This window comes from Amia ocellicauda, chromosome 5 (assembly GCF_036373705.1).
Source record: "Amia ocellicauda isolate fAmiCal2 chromosome 5, fAmiCal2.hap1, whole genome shotgun sequence".
NCBI lineage: Eukaryota > Metazoa > Chordata > Actinopteri > Amiiformes > Amiidae > Amia > Amia ocellicauda.
The window spans coordinates 33,642,632-33,660,996 of NC_089854.1; the positions used below are offsets into that span (position 1 = coordinate 33,642,632).

The following is an 18,365-nucleotide window of genomic DNA, read 5'->3' on the forward strand; positions in this document are numbered from 1 at the left end:
TGAAATCTTAACTACTTTACTGATGAGCTTCATCAAGAAAAGGTTGATTACTATCTTTTGTTGTTCAGAATTCAAGAACACTGTATCGATGTACTTTTTTATGAGTTCATTTTTGGCCGCATTTTCCTTCGAGTTTCAGTTGAATGAATGTCGTGGAAAATCTGACAAATTTAAAAGGTTGAATTACAACAGCAGTGTTACACAGAGATCTCATTACCACTGTTTCTAAGATTGGCATGTTCTGTGCTACTATCCAAGCTTTGCGGTTGTCATGTTACTCCTCGAAAGTGCTTCAAACGGTGCGATTAAATAGTCATTACAGAAACCATATCCAACAAAGCAGCACCAAACAGATGCTCATGGGCAGTAAATCGAAATTCAAATAATATATTATAATCATGTTTTTATTCCCTGTTCCCTGTTCCTCCTTTTTGTACCCCAAAGCACGACTGAAACGTACATGTAAACTCAGCCTTTATTTATGTTTTTTTTTTTAGGGGTACAAATTTTATCAGTTATACTTAGCGGGGGAACCAGTGAACATAGAAACGTTCAATCATTCCAGTAGACAATACATGAAAATGGTTGGGGGGAGTGTATTAAGGATAAAAACATGTGTTGGTTCCATGTTTGGAAAAAGAGTTGGATGTTAGCTAAAGAGAATCTATTCGTTTTAGAAAGCTGTTAATTACTCACACAGTTATAATGAGGCATTTTCTTTCCATGTATTTTTTTCCCCAATTACCCAGTCGAAAACAATGAACTTTGAATTGATTAAATCTTCTGGGAAGGGGGAGCTTGGGAGTTAAAAACAAAACAAAATATATATATATATTAAACCCAAGGCCACGACCTGAAGATTTATAGTGGTTGAATGAAACAATTATTCTATATTTAGAAGTATAATATTAAAATGCAGATTTTTCTTTTTTAATAGCTTGAATCTTCAGCACACCTAATGAACTCATTATTAAAATTTTAAGGTTCCAGGATATGCTCTAAGCATGCCCATAATGCCACAAATCTGCAGCAGACAAATACAAATGGATTTTAAAATGCAAATCTATCAACTGTGGTTCATGTCATGTTTATTTTTCCTTCTAAATCTTATTTATATTTCATATTGTTAATTTGTTTGTGCTATATTGAAGTAATGCCAAGCACTTTTATTTTAAAGATGCATTGTAGTGTTTGATGCTGATTATGTAAAATCATTAATAATGTATATATTATATGATCTTAAACACACGGTAGGTGGATCCTAGATGCAGAAGTACACACCCCAAGATCGTGACATTAATTAATTTGAAGTGCAAGGCAAAATAGGCCAGCACTGCAGAACATTAAACTGCAAATTTCAACCTGGGGCATGAGCAGCCAGTTTAATTAAGAACAGACCACCAAGAACTCAACATTGAATGAGACTGAGCAGTGTGAGAAATGGTCAGATCCTTCATCATCCTTCACCAGGTTCTGGACAAATGGACAAGGACACGTGTGGCATGAGAGAACTAGAGAACTCCTGAACATTGGGTTCCACCAGTGAAGGGTTGTTGTGGTTCCATAATGATATGCCATTTTCCATGGTTTGGATGCACTCATTCCTTGCTATGTCAATGCTAATCACTACTTAATAGTACTGAGTGATCTTCACCAAATGTGGAAGCATTTCTATCCACAGAGCATGTATGGTCACAAATTGTTTGAGGAGCATAACAGTCATGTTATCCATATGTCATGGCCTTCTCTGTCATCAGATTTGAACCCAATTGGGCATTTATGGCATAACGATGTCTCAGAAAGTGTTTTCCACCTCCATCAACCAGGAGTTAATCGATTCCTTGTAGAAGAATGGTGCCGCATCCCTGCTTCAGAATTCCAGACGCTGGTAGACACAATGCCGCAGCACATACAGGACATACTGTCTCCATGTGTTGGTTCAACACCCTATTAAGTAACCTTTGCATCGGTGTTGCAATTTTTTGTCTACTACCTGTATATTGGCATTTTGTATGACAGTTATGATTTGTTTGACTATATCCATTAGGACATGTATGCTGATTAAACCAAACACTCTGTGTGTTACTGCCAGGTGGTATTGGGGTGCATCAATATATATATATATATATACTTCCTGTCAGTAAGGCATTAAGCTAATAGATTGGAAGTTCATGCTTGACCTGTCACAGCAAATGATTTTGACATACCAGCTTAGTCTTCCAGAACAAGGCTATGTTCTCAGCTGTAATGAACAGGAATGTCTTCATTGGAACAGGAGCCAAGATGTTATAGCTTCTAGCAACACATCGCTTTATGGCAATATTTTTATTCACATGTCCAAAGACATTCATCAATTGCTCCACTGCTTCTTCTTCCAAAGAAGAAAATTCTACAGTAAGAAGCAGCAACACTGGTTGTGTTTATAAACAAGTTGAAGTTGTGCAGAATTCTGTGCTTTAAGTGACTAATTTCAGTATGTTGATACATAGAAAGGTCGGGTCCATTTTTGCCCAGATGAGCTTGCAGTGCAGCACTGAATTAAGGGCTCTGGAAACTGAAGTCTGACATGCTTTGAGCCATGCCCACTTCCACAGTAGTTCTATCTGAAAACATAATGATACTAATACATAATATACATTTTTCTTTTGTTTCCTTTTCTGTGTGTGTGTGTGTTTGGTGCTGCTTTGTTTGACATGGTGTTTTATAATGACATTGTAATTGCTCCGATTTGAAGCATTTTCTAAAATCTGCATGTTGCACATCAGCCTTCCCCATTGAAATGTGTCACTTAAGAGCACACAATTTGGCATCACTGAAACTCCAAACAAAATTATGCTCCCGTGAACTGCTTTCAGTGCTCCTGAACAGTTCTGTCACTTCTTTTGTTTCTGGTGTCTAAGGGGGGGGTGCAACTCAACAGTGGAGCAGAATAAATCAACACACATCCATCCATCAGCTCCTGAGAACAAAACTCTGCTTGGAGTGCAGGCTGTAGCCCAGACAGTTCTGGTTCAGATCTGAACTGCGTCTTTGCCAGCAGTGACTGGCTTTCCTCACAGGACAGCACACAATTAATAAAGCACTGATGGCTTAGGATGGGCTTTAGTTGGGCTGGGTCACATCTGCTTGCTGCACAGCAGCGACTCCTATAACTTACGGGGCACCCGTGAGCTTCGCACTGGTGTTAGAGCTGCGTTCATTGTTTCTGCTATTTTGCATCCTTTTTTCGGAAAGTGTACTTTTTGCGCTTACGGTGAAGCTGGCATTAGACAGCTGTGTGAGATCAGTGTATCCATCCTGTGCCAAATTGCCATGGTGCACTTTGCCTAAAGCCTGTGTTTCAAATGGTCCATGAGATACAATTTAACTTTATTCATTGGCAAAACTAACCGATTTAATATGTATTAGCTTTTCAGATCCCTGGCTACAATTAATACATCACTCAGCAATTATATGAATTTGGAAACACCTCTGTGGATGGTTATTAATAAAAGTAGACAGGATGCTATGGATATCTGTAGGTTTGACATGACTTTTTTTTAGATGTGCAGAAAACACTTCTAAAACAAAAGCTTTTATTCAACTTGTCTTCCTCCAGAGCAGTTCACTAAAGCCTGTACTCTACTGAACACATTTAACCTCATAGTAATTTGTCTATTGTTTTGCAAGTATGTTGAAAGCTAACAGCCCCATTGTGTTGGGTTAAGGCTTCTACAAACTTAATGTATCAGAAAATGCTCTTTATTTGCAGCCAGAAATGATTATAATGTGAAAACATTCCAATACATTGCCACCATTGTGTACTCTGTAGAAATAATATCTAAAAACACACTGGGAATCTGTGCAAAATATTACACTCTAACCCAACCTGGCCTTCTAAGCCACTCTTCTCATCACCTCTTTAGTTTACATGCATGTGCACAATAGAGGCATCCTTTGTTGGAGATTAAAGCATATTTTCCTAAAACTGTGAGTCTTTGACTTGCAGTCAGTTAGATGACTGCCCAAACACATTTAAAAGGAAAAGATAATAAAACGATGGGCACGAAGGTGTGTCTGTGGGGGAATTGCAGGGCCCTGGCGCCCATCAGAGAATTCTAAATATGTTCGAAATGGTCATAAATATAAAGGGCATCTACAGAGCTTCCCTATTAGGAGGTCAGAACTAGATCATGTTGGAAATGAATGATATCTGAAAGCTGCTTGGGGGAGGAAGCAAATGAGAGGAAGCAGTGCAAACACGAGCATGGCAGTTGATCTTATCAGGAGGAGAGGGGCGCGATGAACACATAGTGGAAAGCAGCAGGATGGCCCCTGCAGGACACAGCCACAGTGGAAGTGCCCGATGCTGCGCTGCACAGTGAAAAGCTTAGTTTCACTCACATTGTGGGTCACACTGGTGTCAAGTCTGAACGGCCTGACTCCAGCTGTATGTCCTGATAGTAATGTGATGAGATAGTGAAGAACTCACAGGAAATGCACTGCTGTGAATTGGGAGGAGCCTGATCAGAGCAACATACAGTGCTGTAGGCATTAACTAATAATAATAAAAGTAATCGTTAGGATATAATAATCTAAAATCACAGAGAAACAATTGATGATTGATGATTTGACAATGTTGTCTTGTGTAAGGCATTTCATTCCTCCATATGTGCACACAATGTTCTAGTTCATTATATTTTGCTATTACATTTAGGCATCATCAGGTGTTTAACCTGGTGTAACTTTAATTTTTCCTACCCTTTGTTTTGTCAAAAGGTGACCAAATTAAATAAACTCTTCTTTCACCCTCAATAGAATTGGGAAATTCTTCTGCTTTAATCCAAAATTCATAAAAAAACATTTAAATTTGCCACTGTTTTCTTTTGCATTTGATAAGCAATATAATCTAATGGGAGGACTTCCAAGTCATACACCCTTGTTGTGGGTTGAATATTCTTCCTGCAATCAGAGAGTTGGGGACTGGTGAATAAAATGTTTTTATTTTTTATTTGTTATTATTGTTCCAGAATGTAATCGTTTTTCACCACAGATATGGTATCATTATTATTATTACTATTGTGGCACTTTTATCAGTACCAACTTAACATTAACAGTCATTTTTTTACTTATCGTGCTGTGATTTTAATAATAATAATAATCAGCTATTGACTTTAAAAGTACTGTTTATTATTGATTGTGATCATGCTGTACCTTTTTAGTTTTAAATCTATAAATAATGATTAGTAGAAACACATTACGTTATGAATTGCTCAGTTTTAAAAAAGCTTAACAGAGCAATTCTGTAAAGCTAATGCTACTTTTACTTTAGTAAATCATACGGTTATTGAACTCAACCATGATACTATAAATGTTTTCCTATTAGTAAACTCACAGTGAGGAAAATGCAATAACTTGAATAAAACAACTAAAATATTTGCTTTATTGGCTACACAACTGGTGATCTTATGCTTTACCTGCATGAATAATACACTATTGCTTAAAAATTATTTAGTCTGACACTGCAGTAAGCTGTTCTTCAAATGTATTACTTTTGTGACACCGTGTGGGGTGGACACAGTGCCTGGGCTCTATGGCTGGGTTCTCGTGTGGAAACAGCGACCCGGAGGCAGGGGAGTAGGGTGAAGGAGGTGCAGGTTTATTTACAGTGAGAAGGTGAGCTAAACAAATGTACAGAAACTATAAACACAACCATAGCTCCTTGTTGACCTAACCTAAATAGAAACACAGATCCCTAAATTACACACGTAACTAATGAAACAACAAGACAAGCAGCAGCCAAGTCAAAATCCACAATACAAAAATCCAGTCCAAAGTTCAAGTGTCAGAGTTCATTACCAGTCAGTTGTTTGTTTGTTTGTTTGTTTGTTTGTTTGTTCTGTTCACTGTTTGTCTCTTTGCTCTCACCCAGACTCTCCTCTTGCCTCCCCCTCCCTCCCCTGCTTTTATGCAGGAGCTGACCAATCAGGGGTGTCCTCATTATTTTATAGTCTCTGATCTGTTTTATGGGACGTGCTGGAGGTTTTAGACTGACCAGGTATTCAGGTCATGGCAGTGCACCTGGGAATTTTGCTGGGCTTTGAGTAGCAGACCTTTCAAATTCAAAAGGAAGCCATGTACGCATTTATTAAACATGTTCAGTACATCCCCCCCCCTCTCTCTCTCTCTCTCTGAACCTCCTGCTGTGTGGCTGTCTTGTATCAGTGAGGAGGGGTGCAGGAGGTTCCACTGTCTCATGTCTTCCAGCCAGGCTTGAATTAGTTATGATTCCTACACTTACTCAACCTTCACTTCCCTGCTTGTCTGGCTTTCTCCACAGGAGCGCATATTCCTGACGTTGTCCAACTACATCTTCACAGTGATCTTCTTGGCCGAGATGACAGTAAAGGTAGGTGACGGGGGTGACATTTGGCACTGTGGGGTGGCTATATCAAACTGACAGCGTAAACAAGAGAATAAGAGCCTCAACCACTCAGGAACCCTTTTTCTTTTCCCTTAATCCACACTAATGCACTCTTCCCTGCCCTGCAGAAAATGGACACTTGACACTGCCCTGTTTGTAAGGGTGCTGCAGTAATCACTTAATTAAGGAAAGAGAACTTGAGCCGTTATATAAGATTTTACTGAAGGTTAGCCATTATGAGCACCTAAGTATTAGCACCTTCCACTGGAAACTAATTGAGTTGATAAATGGGTGAATATAAACTAAAATGTCTACATTTATGGATTGATTGACTGATGCATGGTAGGGAGTATGAGTAGAGATTTCAGTTGATTGAACTGAACAGGGTACAGATACTTCTCCCTGATATTCACATAGTTTCAGTCATAACACAGATTTCACGTAAAGAGTGAATTTGACTGCTTACCACGAATTTCCCGTTTCTATTTTACTTATCATATTTTGCCTCAAGCCTCACTTTCCCTGTTTAGTTCATATGTTTTCACATAGCCATGGCATGGCATGGTGGTGCAGTGGTTAGCACTGCTGCCCCAGAACTCCTGACACCCGACCTTGGGTGTCTGCCTGTGTGGATTTTGTATGTTCACTCCGTGTCCGCATGGGGTTTATCAAGGTGTTCCAGTTTCCTCCCACGTCCCAAAGATAGACAGCTTAGGTTGATTGGCTACTCTAAATTGCCCTTTATTGTGTTGGGTGTGTGTTTGTGCTGCCCTGTGATAGACTGACAACAAGCTTCCTGTCCAGGGTATACTCTGTTCCAGCTCACCATGACTGGATGAAGAAATGATTGATAATGGAACTGTTATAGTTTGCTGGACATAGATTGATGTTTTACAGAGTTTAACCAGATATAATATGTTTGTATTTTACTATCAATGTTGACAGCGTCTCTAATGGTTAAAATTTTAAGATTGGCTATAATGCATAATTCAGCTTCTAGAACTAATTTTAAAATGTTTTAGTTTATCAAAAAAGGTAAACATTTGTTGTTTCTGTATCCAAAATTATGTTTTATTTTATTTGTTTGTAGTGATTTGTCAACACATCTAAAGCTATTGTTTAAACTGTGACTTCCAACATTACAATGTTTTATTTGGAAAAGTTTACTTGCAGGGATACATATTGAAATGCTTCAATTCTGTATGTGCCTCTGGTATTGGTGTGTAATGTTTGTGAACTTTTAACAAGTATTAAGTAGAATGTTTTTTTAGTAATTTTGATATACAGTACATAAATGTTACTGTGATGCTCCATGAAATTCTTAGTTTTTCTTCATGACTGTGAATTTCTTTGAAATATGCTCTGAATTTTCAGCGGCCTTAATCATAAATATTGGCACCCTCTGAACTCAAATCATCTGAATTAAATCAAGAGAAAACAAGAAACAAGAGAAATTGCCTGCAGTTTGGAAAGCAATATTTATTTAACTAAATATCTGAAAATGTTTGCCAGTATTTTAAGTATGTGACTATATCAGTGTACTAACTAACAAATTAAGCAACATTTTACTTTCTACAAACTTAATTGAATGGACAGACAATAAATCTCTTTCAGAGGTTATATATATATATATATATATATATATATAATGTGTTCAAACATGTATGTATTGCCACTTTACTGATGGATTTCTGTACAAGAAAGTCATATTTATTTTGAAATGAAAGGTAATAAATATTTGAAGTATATATTAAATGCAATATCGAGGGAAAGGTTAAACTAACAAAGAATGGCAGTTTTAAAATGCTGAGCCAAATTCCATGGGCATTTTATGATTTGTTACCTCAGACGTTTTTTTGGTTTAAAACAAGGTTATAAGGAATGTGAAATACAGAAAGCTAATTAAGGGGAACTTCAGCTACAATGTGATGACTTTGCCTATTGTCTCCAGCTGTAACACTTAACCTTAATTAGATGTGCGTGCCATTCTAAGCAGAATTCTTTAAATGACTGTATAAATTACATAGCTGGCAAGTGCACACACTGAGGTTCATACAGAAGTGTGTAGAAAGAGGTTCTGTGTAAATAAGATTGATCTCACCTTTTAGGAGGTTGAATCCTGTTATTTAAACAGCTTTGAACTTTCCCCTCTGGGAGGTTCAGGGAATCTTTAAGTGTGGTTGCTAAATGCAGTGACAGCCTCCACAGTTTCATTCATTAAATAGAATTGCTAATTCCCTGGACGCTGATGCCTAAAAACTAATCCAGGGTTTTAAAATCAACTGCTTTTTGAAGTCTTGTGTCAGAGACATTAGAGAGCAATTTCCTTTTTAAGCAATTTTCTCACAGGAACTCTGATTGACAATAACAATTGACTGAGTGTCACTATCTGACAACTTAGAGTCGGTACATTTTCTATTGGCTATTGAGTAGCTAGAATAGGTCGCTGCTACATTTCCAGTGATTTCAGTTGACAGTACTCTACAATAATTTGTATGTCTTTGGCCATTGCTATCACATGCTTGTGTCATTGATTTCAGTAAGTAGGAACCACTGCTGAGGCTAATTCTACTTGAAATAGTGGTATTTAAGAAATATTTTTTTAAAGAGAACCCAACATTTTGTAGGGAGAACTCGGGGCAGGGAATATTGCATGGCTTTAATCTGTTTAGTCATAAAATCTGAAGAAACACTAAATGAGAGGATTGTTAGAAATGTTTCCAAACTGAAACTCTGGCCTCACAAAACGCATCTGAATCTGGCATGGAGCACAGCCAGGCTGTGGACAGCATTATTGATTTTCATTTGTTACATTTGAGGTTCATCATTATCTTTCAGCACTGGAAAGCGATGACATGAAGCCAGGGGAGAGAAAAGTATGGCCTTGGGACATATAAGAATTGCAGGCTCCAGTTTCTCTCTAGGATGAGAGATGTGTTCAGGCACAGATTGAAGCTTATATTGGAAACTAGAAGACGTAAGCCAGGATTTTTGCCATTTTACAGCAAATCGACAGGAACTGCACCCTTAATATGGAAATAGTTAAGACTTTTAGACTGTATCTGGCCCAGATGACCTGTAATTGGATGCCAGCAGACATGAACCCCTCAGGAGAGGTCTATGGAAAAGGAAAGGCAACAGCTTTGATTACCTCTTGCTTTTTTTACTGTCATGAAAGTCTTCTAACATTCATCTCCCTCCAATCAAACCTCTGTATGTAATCCAACTCCAGGACTGGATTTCAAAAAAGCCCGGAGGCCCAGCGATTGCAATCAATATGTCGATTAGAAATGATATGTGGCCAGGGCTCCTTCACAATGCCGGGGCAAGAGTCTGTCGTCTTGGACACTGCCAATCATAGGCTTGGGGGGCTCGCTGTTTAACAGATGGACATAACCTATAAAAATGTATTGACATGCTCCATGTGACTGGCAAACCTCTTGCAGGTGGTGGCGATGGGCTGGTGCTTTGGCAAGAAGGCCTACCTGAGGAGCACCTGGAACATCCTGGATGGGGTTCTGGTCATGATCTCGGTCATCGACATCCTGGTCTCCTTGATCTCCAACAGCGGCACCAAGATCCTCGGTATGCTGAGGGTCCTGCGCTTGCTCCGGACCCTGCGCCCCCTCAGGTACAGCCCAGCATGGGGTCGGGGATATGGGTTCTTGGTTTTCAGTCACCAAAAATGACTTGCTATGTCAGCTGAGCTTTAGATCTACATCCTGTTGTGCCTTTACTGTAAGGCGTTTTGTTTCTCTGCCAGAAAGGCCTTGGTTAGGACTCGACAAGCAGATATTGTGGGTGTTAATGCACTAGTTGGCCACACATTCTCTTCTGATGGGGCCAGAGCTTCCACACATTTCAAGCAAGAGGATCGTTCTGTTCATGAAAACCATCTCTTTTTGAAATTGTATTTGCTTCAGGATTGCATGTCACTCAGAGGGATTGGGTTGTATACCAATATATGTATATTTAATTTGAATATACTCCTGAAAATGGCAACTGCAAAGTACATTGAATATAGTTTAGATTTTTTTCCTGGATCATCAATGATATAGCTTCAACTTCTTTTCACAAAGTTCTCTAATTCACAAAAGACATTCCCTCATCAGATATTGATTATTTTTTCTAATTGTGTGTGTGTTTATGTTTGTGTGTTCTGCTTTGTTTGAAGCATATCAGTTCTTCAGAGTTGAGATCTCTACAGCTGCAGCTGTCTTTGTTAGCACTGGCTTGCTGACGGGGTGCTTATGAGTTGTGTGTTTAATAAACAACAAGGAAATACTGCTCTTCAGTGTGAAGTGGAACATAGTGGTTGTGCTTTTAACACCCTGCTCCTGATTAAACTACAAAATGCTTCAGTGTTCTGGGCCCATTCTGACACACTTCCAGTGACCTCTGACCTCTAGGCAAGAGGTGCTGCTGAAATGGCCTTCCCAAGGCATACTGTAACCCCACAATGTCTTGAATGAAAGACAAAACATAATTACGTGCTTCACTATCTCCCAATCTCTCTGAAGCAGATTATTGTGTACCATTGTAGTCAACATTGTGCGCAGTCTGGAGCTGATGAGGTTGCACAGGAATTAGATTTGGCATTATAACTTTAAATGGGCCTGTATTGGAGGCATTTACACAATGAGTTGTGGGGGTCTGGAACTAATTTCCCAATTTGTTGAAGTTGACTTTCTGGGCTTCTACAAGAAACAGCTGCATGAAATGTTTTGGGTAATTAATGGCGTGCCAAATGGGCTGAAAGGTCATTTGTATCCTTTCATATGTTCTCATGTTGTTTTTCCAAACTGTCCCATGTACAAATACAACCCTAAGTCAATAACTAATTATTGGTCCCACATATAAACAATCTTAATGGTAATCTTCTCCTGAAAAAAATCACCCCAAACTCATAAATCTGACAGCACTGTTAATTAAGTCTTAGTGGCACTGCCATGTGTGTAATTTAATTTCCGTGAATACAGCTAATTTAAAAATGAACTCAAAGCCACCAATGGTAAAATGAATGTGTTTTTAATTTGTCCTCACAAATTATGAGATATGATCTTGTACCACCAGAACTTCTACACCATTTCAGTTCAACAGGGAATTGTGCTGATTGGACATAATGAAATATTTCAATAATATAATTACCCTGTTCTATTGTGTGAATGAACTCTTGTGATGTTCCGATGTTTGAGTTTTGTATCACGCAGGGTGAGGCTACAATAACCAAACTCTCAGACATTTCTCTGCAGAAATCTTGAGGTATTGTAAAACATTTCATAGTAATGTAGCTAATTAATTGAATGAAACAATCAAGCTCTTCACAAAATGGGATGTAAGGTGATTAGAATTAGTGCAGCTGAAATAAATCTGTGCATCTTATGTTCCCCAATAATTGTCAGTGTGCAAATTAAACTTGTTATAATGAGACCAATTTAATGTTTTCTATGTACCATTTTTGCTCATCTGCAAATGTATAAATATGCTGACAAAGTAAACCATAACATACATGTGATATGAACAGAGCCCTAAAGAAAAATAATCACTTCTTTATTGTTTTAAATAAACAAACAAACAAACAAATGGAGAGTACAGAAAACAAAGAAGCAAAATCATGTATATTATTTTAAATGTTTAATGCCACAAATGCAGAACAGCCACAGTTGCACCTTATTACTGTGGGTCAGTATAATTAGCCCATTGATGGTGTGTTGATGTCTTTATTATTGTCCAGGTCAGTTATATTTGTATAGCTTTTGCATTGAATACCCTGGTTGTTCAGTTTTCCCTTGAATTTCACAGGGCCCTGGTCATGAAGGGTTGTACTGAAAAAGCTGGTTTCCAAGGTGTAATCTTCAGGTTAACCTCCACACTTATCATTCAGTCATTATATGTTAAAACTAATTTTCATTGCCGCAGATATTTCTCAGCACCCTGCTGATACATTAGCTTGGGAGACAAATCACTGTGAGACGTGCTCTGTGTTCTGTGAGGGCTTCGATTTAACCCTGCCATAATTAATTTGTATCTAAAATGACGCATGTAGCTGTTTTGCAGTTTTGGATACACCATTGCGGTTTCCTTATTTCTGTATTGCTGTCTTGTCCCTTCTTTGTTTTATAACCAAAAGTGTAAAATAGTAAGCATTATGTATGCAACTCTGAAGTCTAAACTCAAACCAAAAAATTTGAATTACTCGACTTTCTCTTCTTAAATCAGTTTTTCATTACAAAGCATTCTTGCACGTTTTTGGTTGTTTTACCAGACAAAGTTGTTAATATTTTTTTAATTGACCGGGAAACCACGAATGCTAACAGTGCATTGTTAAAATATGCAGCGTGCATGTTCAAAGATCCCCTTGCCTCCCCCCTCCAGTCAGCAGGTTTCTGTTGTAATAAAAATGTTTTAGGCCAGACTGAAATCAAAGCAGGGAAGACAATCCAAAAGCAAACATTCACACCACTGCCTCCCCACCCCCTGAAAATGGCACAGTGCTATAATTTAAACCATATTTTCAAGGCCAGCCAGTGAAAGTTGCTTTTAAAACTCCAAAGTACCCCACTAAGCTTGCACTTTGTAAATGACTAATGTGTGCTGATAGGTTGAGCTAGACTTATTATAGGTATTAATGACACTATTACCAAGAAACACATAGCAGGCAAACTATGTGTTTGAGATGTTTGCACTAATGTATATGGTCAGTAAAAACAATTCAAATGGTGAGGCCTTAATACATGGTGAAGATGGACCTGGGAGTAAAGTGTAAAACTGTATTAAGAAATATCGTATGATTTTTATGTTTTGATTATAGCTCAAGGCTGGTATAGGCTTCCAAATGAAATCACGTCACTTCTCTCACCGTACAGGCTCGTTTCATCACTTCCCTTGCAATCACAGTCTTCAAATGGCGCTTATTTCGCTGGTTAACGTTGGACCCCTCAAAGGCACATTGCAACTTGTGATCCCAAGATCAACCAAACATTTACCTGTGGTTAACATGTAGTGCCCTCCATGGAATGGGGGAATCTGGACTTCCTCTGTATGTTGAAATAAACAGGTCTATCCTTTGCCATTGTGTATTGATTCTTCACCTGGTTGCCTGCAGTTATAGCTTTTGTGGATGTTTATTTATTCAGTACTAATTAGCAAATCTGCAAAAGTGTTCACCTTTCTGAAGCTGTATGACCTACATTACTACTGGAAATATAAGCCTGGTACACAACAAGAAGAAATATAAATGAGCTATTCAGGAGCCAAACAAGTTGATTATTTTGATTTGTGTGTGTAGGAGGTCTGTGAGCGGCTTGATTTATAACTTTAATAGGCCAGTCGTTCCCGACTCCCTATCCGTTCATTCTCCTACAAGAATAGGGCAGCTCAGCTGGGAACTGCCTTCCTGCTGGGGCTGTTCTGTAATGAAGATGACACAGTGATTTAATTACAGCCAGCCGGAAAGTTACAGCTGATCGCGTTAAAGAATGGATCAGGCGGTACAACTTTTTGTCCTAGTTGTTGGTTGATGCTGCCAGATTAACATCAGTGATTCCATTCATTACCTCAAACTCTGCCTTGCAAGCAGTGATTGCAATTGAATAGAGATTTGACAATGCGCAACAAAGGTTTGGAGTTCTCTGTTTAGAGTTTTTATTCACATGAAATGGGCGAGGAGGGACAGTCCACACTATTGGACTGTGTTGATATTGATATTGTTTTTTATGTTGTTTATGTATGATCTGAGAATTGGCTTTGTCATTGTACTTGAAAGTACAAAAGGGCTGCATCGTATTTGTGTGTGAGCTGTTTGTTTTACTGTTGTGTTGTTTTTTGTAATTTATAATTGGCATCCAGAAATAAATTAAATAGTATAACTTCAATTACTGAAATTGAATTATCTATAAAGCCTGGGTGCAGATTGAAAGTCTCAAATCAAGGAATGTTTCAATCAATTTAGTTCCATTAATAATGCCTACTCCCAAACCAAGATGAATACTAACCGTATTATTCTGCAGGAAATTATTTGAAATTAGACTAAATTTGTATGGTGAGATTTATGATGCATATGATTTTATAAATAGCTGACTAATACCTAACAGCTTTTAAAATTCAACATACCTAAACTACAGTGTAGTGAGTATGCAGCCTGTGGCATTTTATCTTAATTTACATTACTTTTATATTTTCACAAAGATAAAAATCAGGTTGATCACATTTGATTAAAATATGTACTGACTCCACAACAAAAAAATGCAGCCTCTTGACCAAAAACTGAGAAATTAAATCCGTCTTTCAGATAAGATTATTAAACAAGCTCTTGCTGCACACATTACAGTTCCATGGCACGTCTTCACAAAAGCAATGACCACATCCAATAAAATACAATGCAGTCTGGCCCCACTAACTTTCTATTGCATTATTTTGGACTGGCCCAAAATAAAAAAGTCCTTGTCCCTGCCAGCAATCTGAGATGTTTCTATTGTAGGGGTTTTGAAAATACCAGAAAGCACTTTGGTATATGAGAGTGAGGCAGTTCTTTAAGGGCATATAAAACAAATAAAAAACGTTCTTAATTAACTGTAGTGAGGCCATTCTGAAGTAATCATGATGGTCTAACTGGAGATATTATTAAGCCTTATTTCACCACATTATGCAGAACATTCAGGAGTTGTCAGTCACAATTGTAGGCTACAACAGGCAAAGGTGTCTCTCGGGTTCATTTATACACCATTCTGTGCAGGGTGTGATGTTTGTTTTACTTAATTGTATTTATTCAGTCACAGTTATTAAGAACATTGTTGTCCAGCAGAAGGAACTGTTGTGCAGAAAAGATGGTTAATTTACTGTGGTGTTTTCTACAACTGTGTTAAGGGCCCTTTGTTCATTGGGCATCCTCTCACTTTATGATCTGATCCAGACAGCTTTTTCTACAGTAGGAATGTACTAGACACAAGGCTCGCATAACTGTCCTTTCTTTAGTGAGTCTTATTTGCTTATTATTATTGTTGTTATTAACCTGGTATTGCTGATGTTTTGTGTATACCCTGATTTGTGTCCCAATGTCCTAATCAGCTTGTCTAACCACTATATCCTTGTTCTAGCAGAGCCTAGGCACAAGCAGACAACTTAGATGTCTTCTCTTTGGATTTTACACATAGCAGACAGCACAGCCAACACTGTATTCAGAGGATGTCCTCTGTCCCCTCACTGATTACAGTGCAAGCTTACAGGCATCCCGCCAGTCGCTGGGCTCTCTGGTGCGTGGTGAGCCAAGGTAAATGACTTTGAACCCCCCCAAAATGTGAAGAATTCAGTGAAGTGGTCAACCTACAAAGGCCAGATCTGCCCCTGCCTGTGTGTAAGTAATGCAGGGAAGATCTACAGGTGTGCAGTGCAGAAGGAACACTGCTGGGGCAAAGGTGAAATTAACCCTCTTCTCTTGTGGCTAGAGAAAAGTGAAATCCTAAAAGCAGCTTTATTCTTCCCTGTGGTAAAACAGTAGCCTAGTCTATACTGAACTAAGCTGATGCAGTGCAATAGCCCAAGCTTACAGCAGGCTGTTGTCAGTGGAATTTGTGGACCAGTAGAAAGTGTCCAAGATAGCTTCTTTCCTTCACTTCTAAAATCCTGCTAATTTCTACTATCCAGTTGGACAGTCTGACAGTGGCAGTAGATGTGTCCTGTTTAAGCTTGCTGTACTGCTAAAATACATACAGCCATTGAATGTTGCTGCCCTCTATGGGTAAAAAAGAAATCCAGCAAACCAACTGAAAACCTATTAGTCAGAGTTAGTTAGATCTTAAAGGTATTCTGTATTGGAAAGCATGTCTGTGATCTGGATTGTTTTGCTAACCCCAGAGAATATTTAATTTCCTGTTTGTATGTTTGTTTATTCAAGACCCATAATGATTACAGCTGGATGTAGTTTTCTATCTTGTATGTCAGTTCTGAAACTTATAGGACATCTCTCTAAAGACACACAAGGTAACCACAGCCAAAGATACAGCTGAAGTTCGGGAGATTTGATATTCTGCTTTATTTTGTTTTCGTTATTTGGCAGCACTTGGCTGTTCTTGGAATTAGAGCATCGTAAATGAAATGGATTTTCATCTTGGAAGCGGCGCACAGTGGGTGTAGCTCTCCGCAGAGTCGATACCAAAACAAAACAGGCCTTTTTCAGGATCAGGTCTAGCTTGAAATCAAATTACTATTCAAGTATGGAAGGAAAAATAAAAGTGCAAAAGCATGCCTGTCTGCCAGTTTTGTGTGTGAGGTGGTGGTTTTGCATCAGAGGCAGAAAATGCTAGTCTGAAAATGAGTCTGGTAATTGCCCCTTCAGAGGAGAGGCAACTCTTATAAGGCTTAAACATGTGCTAATCAGAAACAGCAGAGGCCTGTAATGTTGAGTTGGAAGCAGTATTTGTGTTTGTACACTTCGTTTTGTCCATGTAGAGGTAGAGGCTTTGTTGAAATTAGGAAGAAACAATATACACGCACTATATGTTACCAAAAGTATTAGGACAAAAAGGGGGGGACAAAAAGTAATGACCACAGTACGATTTCGATAGTTGGCTGACTGGAAAAAAAATACAACCAGATTCCTTCCTTTCTCAAAGATATTGAGTTTGTTTTTAAGCTTTGGTCTCCTCCTGCATTGTTGTTTTCAGTTCACTGGGCTTTCCCGTGCTTCGGCACAGGCTCCAGCTGGTTTAAAATGCACACAGTTATTGATTGAGTGGAGGCCTCGCTAACCTGCTTAGACACAGACATCATCACTTCTCTATGGCTGGAGTATTGCGTTGGATGAAAGTCTGTGGGGAATTCCTGAAGCGGTAGGGAAGATGGCAGGTACAATATATCTTCAGCTATAGTAGGTATAAAAAAGAAAATTGTATTGTAACATTCAGCAAACAAGACAGAATTTACCATATCGCTCTTGTCAATCATTCTGGTGTAAGCCAAGCGGTGTATGTAGGGTACTAATAATTTGACCTGGAAAAGGTATTGTGGGTAGAAGTCTCTGGTTGTGCATGTATTTCTAGTTAAGCTATCTAAAATAGCCATGTTTGTTTATAGCAACAGGTTTTAAATAAAAATTGTCAACTTCTGGTGAATTGTCTTTTTCTATGGCCAAACAAAATGAATTGTTTTATTACTAAGTAATCTCCAAGCTAAAGAGAAATTAATAATATGTAAAATGTCTAGTAAACAGTCAACCAGCTGTATGAATGGCGTTGTTAACACCTGCATTTTTTATTTTAACTTTTTTTTCGTGACTATAAAAGCTTCTTCAAACTATGACACAAATGCCATGAAATCCATAGTTTTCTTCTTGTGGTGTCTATTAAAAAATACAAAATCCCCATTGATTCAAAATGTGATGCAAGTCAATGAAGCAGAAAACAACCTAAAAACAGTGTTTCTTACAGTGCAGCGTATCTTGGTCTCGAAGGACATTGCCCATCGGAAAGGTAAATGCTGATTAACTGTCTTCCTGTAATAGCTTCCATTCAATGGTAAAGTGTGCTTCTACGAGACTGGCACATGTAATTACACCTTCTTTTTCCATCAGGTTCAATTTGGTCTTCCTCAGCCTAATAGTATTAATAAAATCGTCAATTAGCCCTGATCAAAGACAGGAAGGGTACAGCTGCAATGAGGGAAGGCTTAAGCACTTCACTTTCCCCTCTGGTTTCTAATTCTCCCGCAATCACAGATAATGAAGTACTTTCATGTGGGCTAATTTGCCAAGGACAAGTACTTTACTTAGTTACTAGTCTGCTGTGAAGGGGGCTGGAGAGCCCTTGACTGAATGCTTGCTCATAACTTAGTGTCGTGAACATTGAACGCCAACGTCCAGCCCAGGAGCCTTTAGCCTTCCCTGGAATCATTTAGACATGCTGTTTAACAATCCTTAATTGGAAACCTCAAAGTCTCACTGATTTCTTCCAGGCAGCAACGATGGTTA

General features: G+C 38.5%; 1 protein-coding gene across 4 annotated transcripts in view; it reads left to right on the plus strand.

Annotated features, from left to right (window-relative positions):
* cacna1g (calcium channel, voltage-dependent, T type, alpha 1G subunit) overlaps positions 1-18,365 on the plus strand; it is a 198,530-nt gene that overhangs the window by 109,586 nt on the left and 70,579 nt on the right. For all 4 annotated transcript variants that reach the window (XM_066704863.1, XM_066704859.1, XM_066704860.1 and 1 more), the window contains exons 18-19: positions 6,320-6,388; positions 9,850-10,034. In XM_066704863.1, coding sequence (XP_066560960.1) covers positions 6,320-6,388; positions 9,850-10,034 — 254 coding nt within the window. The remainder of the gene's footprint in view (positions 1-6,319; positions 6,389-9,849; positions 10,035-18,365) is intronic.